Consider the following 15,905-nt stretch of genomic DNA (forward strand, 5'->3'; position numbering starts at 1 on the left):
AAAGAGTTCAAGTTCGAAAAAAGAATCAAACTTTAAAAATAATCTAGATGACTGAGATGCAAAAGATTGTCCAGAAAATATGTCCAATGATTTACTAATTAACAGAAGCTAATCTCAACTCAGGAGAAGGGAATATCTCATAACAGATCCTGGCACAATTGGTTATCCATTTCTTAGAACACAATGTTGGGTGGGTCACAATGTCATACTATAATCAAAAATAAATTCCAGATGGATCAGAGCTTTTCTGAAAAAGAAATAAAATAAAGGAAATTGGAGGTAGAGACGAGCTTCTTAAACTAATCAGAAAACTAAAAGCTGTAAAAGACAGGAGAGTCCTTCTTGGTTTACAAAAAAAAGTAAAAATTTTTCTCTGATTAAACACAACATAAATCAGCTCAAAAACAAACAGAAGTTGAGGAAAAATACTTTAGCATAAATTCAAACATTCACATTTATAATCTACGAAGAGCTTCTATAAATGGAAAAGTAAAAAAAAAAAAAGCAAAAAATTCACTATTAAATGTGCTAAGGATAGAAAAAAACATTCCGTGGGAGACAAAATTCAAAGGACCAGCAAAGTTACAGAACGGTACTTACGTTCTCATTGGATTAAATGCAAATTACCCTGGGGCACCTGGGTGGCTCAGTTAAACCTCTTTATTTCGGCTCCGGTCAGGATCTCAGGGTCGTGAGATGGAGCCCAGCATGGAGCCTGCTTAAGATTCTCTCTCTCCCTTTCCCTCTGCCCCTCCCCCCTCTCTAATAAAAAAAAATAAAGTAAAATAAAATAAATGAAAATTACCCTGAAAAATAAAATAGTTCTTTACTCATAAAACTGGCAAAACAACAACAGCAACAAATGCAGAGTGAGGGAGAGAATGAAGAGAAAAGGTCCTCACGGAAGGGGCCTGATGATAGAAACGGAAATTGCTAGAGCCTTTTTTTTTTTTAAGAAACGAAAACTACACGTCGATTTTCCAATTCTGTACGTCTATCATAAAGAAATAAGAACAGCAGTATGTACGGATACGTGTAAAATAATTCTTATCAGCCAATTGTTTGTCATGGTAAAATCTCTCAATGACCAGGAGATTCGAGATTCGGAATAAATTGTGACATGAGTGCTATCAGCATCATGGCTAGGTCGGAAGTTCCTCCTTCCACCCGTCCTTTTAACAACTAAAATCGGGCTTCCATCCACAAACACAAGTGCCTGGGTGGGAGCTGGGGGACCCAGCGCCGTACGCCGAGGGACCCGGGAGGAGTCCCATCTCTCGGTGCGTCCGGTAACAGGCAAACAGACTGGGTTTGGGCTGCGGGACCCGCAAGGGCTGGTGACCTGGCCCCAGACCCTCAGCGACAGTCGGGCAAACCGCAGAGCGCTGTTTGGGGCCGACTGGCACAGAGGAGGAAGCCTTTGTACAAGTTCAGGCTTCCTGAGGAAAGATTCCGGCACTTCGCTGGATCTCTCTGTATTGGACTTTGGACGCTGCGCTGGACGCCGCTGGAGAAACCCATCTTCCCTGTGCAGCACCCAGAGCTGCAGGACCCGGCGGAGGGAAGAGATCAGGAAAAAGGCAGATGACAACAGCGGAAGGGGCACTAAAGGGTGTGGATCCTGTGGACGGTGTTCAGGACGACCGGAGGAAGCCTACCCACAAGCCACTAAGAAAACCTCATCTGAGGACGGCCCACCTGGCCTGTGAGCACACCCAATGACTCGAAAGTTAAACCGACACTTCGCACCTCTGCAGCCTTCTCCCGCTGCGCGTTCCCGAGTGCGGTGGCAAGCGTGAGCTACAGTAAACAGGAAGACCGAGCAAGCTGTAAGATCCAGAGAAGATAGCCAAGCTGAAGAATTCCGCCAAAAGGAGGAGCAGGAAGCACGGGGCAGGTGTATCCATACAAGTTCAGAGAAAGCCCCCCGATATGAGCAGAACCAACAAACAGTAGATCCCACCCGAAAGCAACTACTAAAGATTGAAGGGGATTCTACTCCGAAAGGAAAAATCGCAACACAAAACTTCAAGGAATGTAAAGAATCAAGGAAACGTGACACCACCAAGAAAAAAAAAATCTCAATAACCATTCAGTAATCAAACTCAAAAACATAGAATTCAAAATAGCTGTTTTGAGAAAATTCAATGAGCTACAGGAAAACACAGAAAGACCATTTAACAGAATCAGAAAACAATACATGAACAAAAGGAGAAATTTAACAAAGCGATAGAAATCATAAAAAAAAAGAGCCAAACAAAAATTCTGGAGCTGAAGAATTCAATGAAGGAAATAAAAAATGCAGCAGAGAGACCAAACAAAAGCACCAATAAACCAAATGGAAGATAGAATCAGTGAGCCAGGGAATAACCCAGTCAGAGAGGAAGAAAGGGAAAAAGAATAGAAAAAAATGAAGAAAGCCTTATGTGATCCCTAGGACACCATCAAACAAGCGAATAGCAGAATCACTGGCATTCCTGAAGAGAGGGGAAGGAAGAAAAAAAAGCTTATTTAAAGGAATAATAGCTGAGAACTTCCCAAATTTGAGGAGAGATTTGGACATCCAAGTTCACAGAGCAAATAGATTACCCCATTATCTCAATGTAAAATGACCTTCTTTAAAGATGGATTATAATGAAACTGTCAAAAATCAAAGACAAAGAGAGAATCCTAAAAGCAGAAAGAGGAAAAAATAAAGATTGTAACTTACAAAGGAACCCCTATTTTTATTATAATATAAAATATTTATATTTTAAGACAGTGACAGAAACAGAAATGGGCAGAGTTTAAAAGACTATTTCAAAATGAAACACACATGTGATAATACTCCATAAAATGTAGAACAGAAAATTCTATTGATAATGTGTCCTCAAACCTAAGTCACCTGAAAAAAATGAATACTGATTTCATGGCATTTAGAATTTTTATTCTTGCATTTTTGCTTTAATAAAATAATGACAAAGATAATCGATGGACACGTTTTCAAGCCAAGACAGTATGAAAAGAACACTAATGAACTAAGCTAAATATCCTAATTTGAAATTGGACAAAGGCGATGAACAGCTGTTCACTTATGTGTCTCTCTCCCATGTAGCCCACATGCATTCGCAAGAAACTGAATTCTGTCAGCAACCTAAATGAGCTTAGAAGAGGATTCCTAGTATCAAATGACATTGCGGGCCCATTTGATATGCGCCTTGATTAAGCCTACCCTAATTGTGTCAATCAGTTTGAGGATGTTTTGATTTTTGTTTTGGGTTTTGTTTTTTTTTTTCAGGAGGGGCTTGCAACTGATAACATCCTAACAGAATGAGATGCGTAGGATCCAGTCACTATATGGTCACCAGCTTTTCCACTGAAAGACGGGATACAGTCAGAAAGAAAACATACTGTTTATTTCTTTAAGGCTTTGGTCGCAAATTTCAAATTATTGTCCTAGACTGCATCCGAGCCTTGTGGGATTCTTCCCCACCCCTGCCCCCAGATGGAACGGGACTAGAAGACCAATCCTTTCCCCTGTTTTCCAGGGACCCATCCTCCTTGTGTCTACTTATCGCCAAAAGTAGGCCATCATCTCTTTCCAAATGCATCCCTTTTACTAGTTAGCACCAGGGAAGAAGAAAGCAAGGCAGAGAGACAGAGACACCAACCACATGGTCTCTTAGAATGAGCACTCCAAAGGGAAAAATTCAGAGAGCACAGAAACAAGAGTTTTCAACATCTTCCCTTTCACAGAGAGCTCCACCTTTCAGTACTGCCATTAAATGATGTCCCCATTCTTTGGCTCGACCTACATTCTCAGTCTTCTTGCTAATAAGCAGTAAGGAGGCGGTTTGTAGACTTAAGTTCCTCCTCGACATGCAAGCGTACTGCTAGTACTCACCCACCCGCACCCCCCACCCTCCACCACTTTATTCTTTCTTTTTTTAAAAAAAAATATTTTATTTATTTATTTGACAGAGAGAGAGACAGCCAGAGAGAGAGGGAACACAAGCAGGGGGAGTGGGAGAGGAAGAAGCAGGCTCCCAGCGGAGGAGCCTGATGTGGGGCTCGATCCCATAACGCCGGGATCATGCCCTGAGCCGAAGGCAGACGCTTAACGACTGCACCACCCAGACACCCCTATTCTTTCCTTTTAATTCGTGAGCTAAATAGCCAAACAGGGCATTAGCCATCCCATTTGGGGGAGTAGATCAGTCATAGTCCAGAAAAGTCCTATCTGTACCATCGTGAGGCTACTTCTCCAAAACATGACATGGTTCTTGAATGTTCAACTGGGTCCAATTGAATGGACAGCACAGCTCCTCAAAGACTTGATGAACAGATCTTTGATGTTGTTCCTAGAAGTCACATAAAAGGATCTAGGTAAACATCAGTGACATTTACCTCAAGGTCATCTAGATTCTATGCAAAGAAGTGATCTATTGGTCTATACCTCATGTCAGAGGTGTAGATTACACAGATACCGGACTACTACTGCCTACTCAAGATTGTTAAAAAAAAAAAAACAGAGTGCAGCAGACAACAGTCTAAGCGATAAGAAGCTCATATTCTAAAATACCCCAGATTTGTCACCACTCTAGTTAAAACAATGCACCACATTCATAGTAACTGTTCTCACTTAAATTTCTTGTTTCCTCAGCAAACGGTCCAACAGAATGAATATCTTCGTCGGAATTCCCAAGAGCCAGGTAAGTCCCACCATATGTACCAAGCCACAATACCCTAGTCTGTTTCTTCTGATGACATTCAATGTCAACCAGAGACTGTCATTCATGTGCTTCACGTTTGGGTTTCTTCTGTCATCAGCTACAACCGGCAGCATCTCTTACTGACACTGACTGCTCCTTTGTAGCACGCGCAAAGATAGAATATTCCAACCCCAAGTCAGTCTTCTATATAACTTGTCTAAGTGCTTTATGTACTAGGACACAAAAATATGCCAACGCTGGCCTCATACCTGCAAAATTACAGATAGATCAGCTGAATGGCCAGAATAAAAGATTTTTTTAAAGATTTTTATTTATTCATTTGAGAGAGATAGAAAGAGTGAGAGAGCACGGGCAGGGGGAGCGGCAGAGAGAGAGAGAGAGAGAAGTGACTCCCTGCTGGGATCATGACCTGAGCCGAAGGCAGACGCTTAACCCACTGAGCCACCCAGGAGCCCCAAAGAAGATTTTTCAATACATTTACAATCTAAAAATCAATTCCCACAACTTCCCAAGAGAAACTGATCATTTCAGAACACAACACATATTAGGCTCTGGACCATTCTTATAACCACAAACCAAAACAGAAAATTAATGATGTTTGAGGGAGGGGAGCAGGCAGAGAAAATAACTTCATAGGTGTTCGGCTTTTAAGAGAAATAACGTCACCTTGGGGTGCCTGGGTGGCTCAGTCCATTAAGCATCCGACTCTTAATTTCAGCTCAGGTCACGATCTCAGGGTCATGAGCTTGAGCCCCGCATGGGGCTCTGTGCTGAGCACGGAACTCGCTTAAGGTTCTCTTTCTCTCTCTCAAAAAAAAAAAAAAAAAGATTCTATCTCTCCCTCTGCCCCTCCCTGACCACTCTCTCAAAAAAAAAAAAAACACAAAAAAATGAAAACACACACACACGGAAAAGCAAAAAAAAGAGAGAGAGAGAGAGAGAAATAATGTTGTGCAATTATATTGATCTTACCCTGCTTCCTCTAAGACTTTTTTCCATGTGGCAGTAGCCACACACAGAACACATGAAATAGTGTGGATCCACAATAACTGGTTTATTTACACTAGCTATGATCACACCAGCTAGGTGAATATCAGGCAAATATCACACTCCGAGACACTCTTGAGCACGCAAGCTCAATAAACTAGTCACCAAAGTGGAGACAAGCTAGAATCCTCCTTGGATTTATTTTCATATATTCCACTGACCAAGAAATATTGTGAAATTCACACATTTGTAACATTTTGTTTCTGGTAATATAACAGACAAAATAGTTCAAAACCTTTATAAACCCTCTAACCCACCAGATTCTCAAATTCCCAGACACTACATTTTTATTCTGAAGAGTACTGCTCCCACTTGTCAAAGACATCTTTCTGTATTTCTCTCCTTACGAAAAGAAGCTCACCTTTGCATTTCCCCACATCTTTCTCGCCAAGCTAAAACGAATGACTTTCCACATAGTAATAAATCATGAAGTCCATATGTCTCAACCATCTGTGTTAACTGCTTCACGGATTAAAAAGTGGAGTGTAAGAGTTGCATATATTGGCTCGATCGATGTATAGCATTTTTATAGGCAATCTTGGAAATTTGGGGGTGTACTGTGAGCATCTTTTATCACGCTTTACGGCACCTGGAGCTCGTTGATATCCTCATGGATTTATCATTTTTTTTAACAGACTCAACCGTTCCAAAAGACTACAATGGTTGCTTGGGGATTTTTTTGTTTGTGTGTGTGTTGGGGGGGTTCTTTTTACGCTCAAGTGAGTGACAATTTCAAGCGGGCCTCTTTTTTAATGCTCAGTATACCACTCTACTACCTGATGAGAGCCTTCTCCGGGTCTCTTTGTTCTTAGGAGCCCTCAGTCTCCCGTCACAATTCTGTAAATGGCAAGATCTTCCAGACTCATCTTGCTTTTGTCTGCCCCAAAATTTGGCATCAGCTACCCTCCAAAAACCCCTGGTTCATCCAAACGGAGAATCGTTCAAGGAGCCAAACTCTGGGCCCCGGATGGGGTACGGCATAAAGTTTCCCACAATGCTACTAGTAATGGGTAAGGCGACTTCAGAGATGTTTAGGCTCGACAGAGCAAGAGATTTCCAGGGCAAGTGCACATATTCCCAAGTTATCTACACTTTTTCCAAATCTCCTCACTGATCACGATCGCCACACCACGCCCTCTATTGCCATACGCAACTCATGCACTCAGATTTCACTCCTGCTGTTTAAAAGCTTTTTTTTTTTTTTTTTGTTCTTCAACCATGGATCCTGAATGTTGCTCCAAATTGTAAAGGTCCAAACTCTCCTCTCTGCCAGAAGAGTCTATACTATTTTTACTTGAAAAGAAAAATGAATGCCAACCTCCCTCCAGGTAGCTTTGTCAGACTTACAAACAAAAATGCACCCGATAGTTGGCACATACTAACACTAAAACAAAATACGTTATTCATCTAAAATTCAAATTTAACTGGGCCTCTTGTCTTTTATCTGGACATCCTACCTCTAAGGGAAGAGCAGAGAATCTAAAAGCAGAGATCATTCAGTGCCGCAGATAGAGTCCCCTAACACTCTTTCATATACAGGAACCGAAAAGAAAACTATTGCCTCCCAAGGCTCTTCTAAAAATCTTTCTAATTTTCATCTTCACGCACCAAAATGCAGACCTCAATTTCTTTATTCGAGTCCCTACTTTTGAACATAGGTGTTTCCCTCACTAGAACGATTTCGTTAGTGTTATTCTATTCTCAGTGCTGTCCCCACCTATAATTTTGAGCAGTGAACACTGATGTTTCAGTGGCACTTACATCTATACAGACTTGACCCGTGACCAGAACATTTCATTATTTTAAAATCCCTCAAAGCAACCTAAAATATCAGAAAACACAATGACATTCATATCCAGAATCACGAGGAAAAATGCTTTCTACCTACTATTACCACTTGCAGACTTCCCAAGCAGCCAATTCATGTGGGTTAATTCTACAGGTTCCTAAAAATTTTCACAACATGAACAACTTAAAACACATAACTTGACTGACAATCTATTCTAATGACTATTACACACTCATTTTACATTAAGCACTCCCTGAAAACAATACAATCAGAGGCATTTTTACACATTTCAAAAGTTTTTGTTCCATATTAAAATAAACACAGGTGATTCAGAAAGCTATTGCCACTTCTAAAAAAAAAAGAAAAAAGAAAAAAAAAGAAAGAAAGTTATTGCCACAGAACAATTCACTGCAGGGGCGCCTGGGTGGCACAGCGGTTAAGCCTCTGCCTTCGGCTCAGGGCGTGATCCCGGCGTGATGGGATCGAGCCCCACATCAGGCTCCTCCGCTAGGAGCCTGCTTCTTCCTCTCCCACTCCCCCTGCTTGTGTTCCCTCTCTCGCTGGCTGTCTCTATCTCTGTCGAATAAATAAATAAAATCTTTAAAAAAAATAAGAAAGAAAAATTCACTGCGAATGTCCTAATCTTTGCATGGATTCAAATATACCATGCTTGTTCTCCCAATTTTGCAGCCTGTGGAAACCGTACAACTACCACAGAGGTGAAACATCATCAGAAAACAGACTCAAACATATTTACATAGTAAAATTCTCCCCTCTCAAGTCTTTCCGTTTCGATTAGTAGCATCAGATTAGAATCCCAAGCAGGGAGGAGACATGAAGGGTGAAAATACACGAACTGAGCATAAAATCAAGAGCTTACAACGCAAACAAAATAATCATAACAAACCCTCAAATGATTTTGGCAGCACACAAACCCTCAAGAAACGAGAAGGAATGGGAGAAAAATAATGATTTTGGCAGCACACCAGGAGCCGGTTCTTTGAATGGACCAAGGAAAGGAAAAAAACCCAAAACATCAGAAACTAATCTCCAGCAAAACCATTTAAGGAATGAATGGCCAAATCTAAAACAGAGTACTAAAGGGGGGGGAAAGATGGGGAGCAATGTTAAGCTAAACAAATACAACACACATATAGTTTTTAAAACCACATATACGACATATGTAAATTTTAAAAATAATACGCATATGTATTTAGCTTAACATAATAACATTTTATTGACATTAAAACAGCATATACATTTAAAAAAAATAATATGTATATGGACAAACAACAGTTTTCTGAGCGAGATTATGCTTACAATTTAATTTCTTCTTTTTGCTTTGCCACTGTTGCTTACTTTCAGTTTTTTAATTAAGAAATAAGAGAAAAAAATAATTTTAATAACCATGTATAAACAGGTAAAAAGGGTTGAAAATAAATGTGACTGAATACTGGAGGATATTGTCTCCAGGTGGTTGGGTTAGCATTTCATGTGTGTACACGAGCATCCATGGATTTTCCACATTTACATGTTATTTTTTTTAAAAGAAGAGTCCTACAATCATATGCACAGTTTAAACTCATTTTAGAAATCAAAATAGCATGTTTCTGCGTTCACATACATAATGCATTTGTACGTGTGTCCGTCTGGGGATAACAATAGAGGACTGGCAACACTGAGCCCTAAGGACTGTTTCGAGGGGATGGCATTTTGTGTGATTTTTATTCTTTCCCTTTTACTTTTTTCCTGTGTTCCAAATTTTATCAAATCAATAAGAGAACAGTTGTAACCATGTTATAAACTTAGTTTTCAAAACGATTCCGTTGTCATAAGAAATCTATTCAACTCTTCTAACTTATCTATGTAGTGACCCTCAGAGCTGGAAGGAAGGAAGTGAAATGTTAACTGCTGCTGAGGTTAAAGATGATTTGTCTATCGTCTCCCTTTTCGCTTGTCTATTCTTACATAACATCTAATCAAGAACACGCTCCCGCACCATTTCTAAATCAGAAGAGAGCATCAGGAAATTAATCTGTGAGAATTCACTGAGGTCCCTGATAGTGGGCAGAACCTCCACTCTCCCTGGTGTTCTGGAATTTTTTACATTTAAAACACTTCCTTCGCCAGGAGAAATTCAGCAAAAGACAATGGTCACAATTCCAGTCCCCGCCCTTGCCCCTGAAGGTCTGTCTCGCTGAGCTGGAGTAGCCAGTTTCTTGCTTAAGCCTTTTGGACCCGAACTTCTCCTCCTCGGTGTGGCATTGCTTACCCCTCCAGCTGCTTCTGGAATTTTTCACAGCAGGACTTCCTGCAGCTTCTGCTGCTGCTCCTGGGAGAGAAAAAGGCAGGGAGGCATGAGTAAGGGGGTTCAGAGGGACTAAGGGGTGGCTGCTGATCAGCCTAACACCAGGTGCCTAAGACCTCAGGGCAAGGAAAACCGGGCCCTCCCACCCCCCCACCCCCCCACCCCTGTCACTGCCCCATACAGCAGTCACTTTCCCCTCCTGTGCCTCTGCCCCTAGAGCAGCAGTTCCAGGAGGAGTAGCAGACTCCGGGGCTGCTCCCCTCACCACCTCCTCCCCTTGCCCTGTCACCGGCCGCAGCCTGAGCAAAAGCAAACATACCAAATGTCTGCGCCTCCTTTCCCCTCTTGTATTCCACAGCTCCTTCCTGCTTCTGAGACTGAGCGCTTAACGCCTTGAGCAGCTCATTCCTCAGTAAATTTCGCTCCTCTTCTATTCCACGAAGGGCTGTGACACTTTCTTGAAGCTGGTACCGGGCCTTCTCCTTTTCCCTTTCTTGCGTATTCCTCAGCCTGTTCACCGTCCCCACCAAGACATTGGTGAACAGCTTCTGCTCATCCAGCTGGTCCTGGAGCTTCTTCACCTTTTCCCTATCCTCCTGCCTCTGCTTCTCAGCCATGCCCACGGCCAGGGCCAGGGTTTTCCAGGCACAAGCCTCCTTGGTGGTTTCTGCCACCGCCGAGTTGGTCAGGATATCTCGCAACTTCTTCTCCATATCACCCCAGGACTCGCACATCTGCACCGAGTAGAAGTGCGGACTAACTCCATTTCGAAGTATTTGCTTATTTATGAAATCTACCACCTCCCTCTGAAAGAATCCACAGGTTGGGTCACTAAAATTTACAGCCATTCTCACAATCAGCCCTCTCTGACCTGCTATCCCTCAGAAAGCACACGGCGACAGGATGTGACCTATGACCTTGACCTCTCTTCTCAACTGTCACCACCCCTTTATGAGAAGTTAAATGCCACCTACTGGTTTGAGGGTTTAGCTCCCCCGGAAAGGCATGCAGCCCCTTCAGAGCTGAGAGGTGATAGAGGATAAAGCCGGAGAGAGCTTCAGTGGATTAAGTGGATACAAAGTTTATAAAACAAAACAAAACAATTGGCTTGTCTTGGACTGTCCGTCCGATCTGCAGGTAAATACAGACACACACTGAAAGTTTACTAAACTGACCTGGGCAATATTAATTTAATAAGTGTGTTGTCTTACACTGTGCCGCAGCTAGTTTATAAAATAGTGGAAAGCAGGGAAACTTTTACCATTAGCAAGCACCTAGGAGGCACAGGAGAAACACAATGATTACTTTTGCTTGGTATATTTCATAGTTTACATAAACTTGCTCAAACTATACACATTTGTACTTTGCCAAGTGCGGGTTCATTCGTGCAGCACGAATTTGAAACTCAGAATGTGTATAATAATAAAAAAAATTATCTTTTTGGAGCAGCCGTTAAGTTAAGTGGTAAAGAGATCCAAAGATCAGTAAGACATAGCCCCTGACGGAGGCCCATTTGCTAGTGTGATTTTGAACACATAACCCCGTTAAAAATAAAATTCAAAACTCAGAAAACAGCTCCTCAGGGACATTATTATTATTAAAAGTGAATATTTCTCTCATTCTTTTTTTTTGGCAAATGTAAACACATTCTATTTATTTCCTTTTTTCTTTTTTTAATTTAAATTCAAGTTGGTTCAAATATAATGTATCATTAATTTCAGGGTAGAGTTTAACTGATTCATTAGTTGCATGTAACACCCAGTGCTCATTCCATCAAGTATCCTCCTTAATGCCCTTCCCCCAGTTACCCCATCCCCCCCACCTCCCCTCCAGCAACCCTCAGTTTGTTCCCTATAGTTAAGAGTCTCTTACTGTTTGACTCTCTGTTTTTATCTTATTTTATTTTTCCTTACCTTCCCCTATGTTTATCTGTTTTGTTTCTTAAATTGCACATATGAGTGAAATCATACGGTATTTGTCTTTCTCTGACTGACTGATTTCGCTTAACATAATACCCTCTAGTTCCATCCACGTCGTTGCAAATGGCAAGGTTTCATTCTTTTTGATGGCTGAGTCATATTCCAGCGTGTATACACACCACATCTTCTTTATCCATTCACCCATCAATGGATATCTGGGCTTTTTTCATAGTTCGGCCATTTGGATGTTGCTGCTATAAACATTGGGGTGCAGGTGCCCCTTCGGATCACTACATTGGTATTCTTTGGATAGATACCTAGTAGTGCAATTGCTGGGTCGTAGGGTAGCTCTATCTTTAACTTTTTGAGGCACCTCCATACTGTTTTCCAGAGTGGCTGCACCAGTTTGCATTCCCACCAACAGTGTAAGAGGGTTCCCCTTTCTCCCCATCCTTGCCAACATCTGTTGTTTCCTGACTTGTTAATTTTAGCCATTCTGACCAGTGTGAGGTGGTATCTCATTGTGGTTTTCATTTGTATTTCCCTGACGGCTAGTGATGTGGAGCATTTTTTCATGTGTCTGTTAGGCATTTGTATGTCTTCTTTGCAGAAATGTCTGTTTACGTCTTCTGCCTATTTCTTGACTGGATTTTTTATTTCTGGGTGTTCAGTTTGATAAGTTCTTTATAGATCTTGGACACCAGCCCTTTCTCTGATATGTCATCTGCAAATGTGTTCTCCCATTCCATAGGTTGCCTTTTAGTTTTGTGGACTGTTTCCTTTCCTGTGCCAAAGCTTTTTATCCTGATGAAGTCCCAATAGTTCATTTTTGCTTTTGTTTCCCTTGTCTCTGGAGATGTGTCTAGCAAGAAGTTGCCCTGGCCAAAGTCAAAGACAGATCTGTTTCATATAGAAGATACACAGATTCCTTATCCTGTAGGTTGCATAAATACAATGGGAAATTGCCTATAGCAATGAGGCACTTTATTATTTGTTTATTTATTTATTTTTGTTAGTTAAATACAGTGCAATATTGGTTTCAGGAATAGAATTCAGTGATTCATTACTTACATACAGTACCCAGTGCTCATCACAAGTACCCTCTTTAATGCCCATCCCCCATCTAGCCCATCCCCCCCACCTCCCTCCATCAACCCTCAGTTTGTTCTCTATTGTGAAGTCACTTACGGCTTGTTTGATTCAATACGAACACTAAGTCTTGGGGGACAACGCTCTTATAGTCGCAGCGTATTGCCTCATAGCTAGTGCTTTAGCTATGCATCCAGTAGACCATTCCAACATTTTCTAAGGTCAGCAGCTCCAGCATAGAGTGTATGGGACACGGTCAATGGATCCTGTGGTCATGAGCTGTTCCCCTGCTTTTATTGCTGGGAAAAGGGTTCCTCGGTATGATGTAATATAATGTGAGGTCCCATCCTGGTGGATCAAACATTCTGTAAGTCCTTCGATACTGGTCGTAGCAGAGGTCCTGCGGGCAGGAGAGACAAACTATGTCTAGCACACAAACTGCTAAGCATTCCAGGATGGAAAGCATCCCATGTGGTCTCCTCAAGGAATGGTGCCATATCAGTTCTGATCTCTTTTACAGAAAGGCTGGACATTCCCTGGTGACAGGGGATAGATCAGTCCCAGTAAGTGTGAGTCCAAGCTGCTGGGCTCATGTGTGGCTTTCATCTCTGTCACCATGGCTACTTTGCTCATGTGCCCATTGTGACAACACTGACGTGGCTAATGACAGAGGCTGACTGGTATCAACCTGTCCAAGTCTTTTTCTCTACTTGGTTGGTTAGTGCTTTCTCCATGGCAGATGCTCTCTGGTAGATATTAGCACGTGATACTAAAACCTTTGTGCTTTTTGCCCACCCGTATGTGTATTTACATCCACCAATGTCAGACATTCTTATCTCCAGTCCTCTACCCTTTTCTTTCCAAGCTACTGATGATTTGGATAGTTTAACCCCAGAACAAATCATAATAGTCAAATTCTATGGCTACATTACCAAAATAAATAAATAAAATCTTAAAAGAAAAGAGAAATTCACCAATTTGCAAGCTCTGATGAAGTAATGGATCTAGGCAACATTACCCAAAAGATGCTGGGACCGTTAGGTGAAAGTTGGATGAGCGAATTTTATATTGGGGAGACCTGACTGACACCATCCAAGCACACTGATCAAACACCACATCATCAAAAGTGAGACATATAGGTATAATTTACCTCATAAAATGGAACAATAGAAAGTACACAGCAGCGCCTCTGACATGCTGTGCCAAAAAAGTTAAAATTGAATCTAATCTATCCCTTGATTTAACTAGCAGTTTACAGGAAACAGAAGATGAAGCTAAAAACTAAGATAAGGAAGTGATCACTCAAACGCTCTATGTATTTCGTAGGTGAACTGCCCAGTTTTTCTAACAAATCAATGGCATAAAAATAAAGTGGGGAAAACTGACTCTGACAAGTAACAGACAAATGCCTATGTGGACCTTGACCTCATTTGAATCCTAATCTTTTTTTTTTTTTGACAGAGAGAGAGACAGCCAGGGAGAGAGGGAACAGAGGCAGGGCGAGTGGGAGAGGAAGAAGCAGGCTCCCAGCGGAGCAGGGAGCCCGATGCGGGGCTCGATTCTAGGACTCTGGGATCACGCCTTGAGCCAAAGGCAGATGCTTAACAACTGAGCCACCCAAGTGCCCCAAATCTCAATCTGAATAAATCTAAAGTAAGAAGAAATTTTGAGACAATCTGGAAATGTGAATATGTAGGATTCAATATATAGGACTGAATATGGATTCAGTATTGGATGATATTAAAGCTTTTTTTTTTTAACATAGCAACAATGCCATCGTTCATCCATACACAACACCAGTATTGTGATGTTTAAAAAATACCCTCGGCTAGAGGTGCATGAATGACATGATACCTGGGATTTGCTTTAAAATAGCCCTCTTGGGGTGCCTGGGTGGCACAGCGGTTGAGCGTCTGCCTTCGGCTCAGGGCGTGATCCCGGTGTTATGGGATCGAGCCCCACGCCAGGCTCCTCCGCTGTGAGCCTGCTTCTTCCTCTCCCACTCCCCCTGCTNCCCCCTGCTTGTGTTCCCTCTCTCGCTGGCTGTCTCTCTCTCTGTCAAATAAATAAATAAAATCTTTAAAAAAAAAATAGCCCAGTCTTCTCCTTCCAGTTTTTTTTTTAAAGATTTTATTTATTTATTTGACAGAGAGAGAGACAGCCAGGGAGAGAGGGAACACAAGCAGGGGAAGTGGGAGAGGAAGAAGCAGGCTCATAGCAGAAGAGCCCGATGTGGGGCTCGATCCCATAACGTCGGGATCACGCCCTGAGCCGAAGGCAGACGCTCAACCGCTGTGCCACCCAGGTGCCCCAGATCCCTACCTTATTCTTATACCTGGCACAGAGATAAATGTCAAAATCAAAACTCTGAAAGGTATAGAAGAAAACAGAGGATAATATGGTTGTGATACTGCGTAAAAATTCCTTAAAGAGGACACAAAAAACAAGAAACATGAAGGAAAAGTTTTCTAAATTTGACTAGTTCATACATTTTACAAATCTGTATGAAAAGCAACAAAGAAGCTGGAGATTCGCAGATGATTTTTGCAAGCAATATAACTTACAACAAATTAGTATCCCAAATACATCATGTTTTCTTACAAATTTAAAACCAGAAGGTATACACAAATAACAACACAACCATAGGAGATAAAGGGGGTCTTTATAAATGACCAATAAGCATTTGAGAAGATACTCAACTTCAGTGGTATTTAGAAAACAGAAGTATGATACCTTTTCAAAGCGAGCAGATTGACAATGAAAAAGTCTGACTCTATCAAAGATCAGGGAAAGGAAAATGTTCATACGCTGTTAGAAGTAGAATAAACTGGGAAGATCGGTAGGGGAAGAAAGGGGTAAAGAAAGGGGGGGTCATCAGAGGGGGAATGAAGCATGGGAGACTATGGACTCTGAGAAACAAACTGAGGGCTTCAGAGGGGAAAAAAAAAAAAAAAAAAAAAAAAAAAAAAAAAAAAAAAAAAAAAAAAAAAAAAAAAAAAAAAAAAAGAACTTTACATCAAAAACTAGGGATGTACTGTATG

At 41.5% G+C, this 15,905-nt stretch overlaps 1 protein-coding gene across 1 annotated transcript in view; it reads right to left on the reverse strand.

Annotated features, from left to right (window-relative positions):
* Nucleotides 1-1,730: 1,730 nt before the first annotated feature.
* LOC117797384 (testis-expressed protein 13B-like) overlaps nucleotides 1,731-15,905 on the reverse strand; it is a 17,667-nt gene continuing 3,492 nt past the window's right edge. Inside the window, exons 2-5 of the mRNA XM_034649043.1 lie at nucleotides 12,964-13,264; nucleotides 10,176-10,662; nucleotides 7,654-7,705; nucleotides 1,731-1,827 (exon numbers count right to left, since the gene is read on the reverse strand). Coding sequence (XP_034504934.1) covers nucleotides 1,731-1,827; nucleotides 7,654-7,705; nucleotides 10,176-10,590 — 564 coding nt within the window. The 5' untranslated portion in view covers nucleotides 10,591-10,662; nucleotides 12,964-13,264. The remainder of the gene's footprint in view (nucleotides 1,828-7,653; nucleotides 7,706-10,175; nucleotides 10,663-12,963; nucleotides 13,265-15,905) is intronic.

This window comes from Ailuropoda melanoleuca, chromosome X (assembly GCF_002007445.2).
Source record: "Ailuropoda melanoleuca isolate Jingjing chromosome X, ASM200744v2, whole genome shotgun sequence".
NCBI lineage: Eukaryota > Metazoa > Chordata > Mammalia > Carnivora > Ursidae > Ailuropoda > Ailuropoda melanoleuca.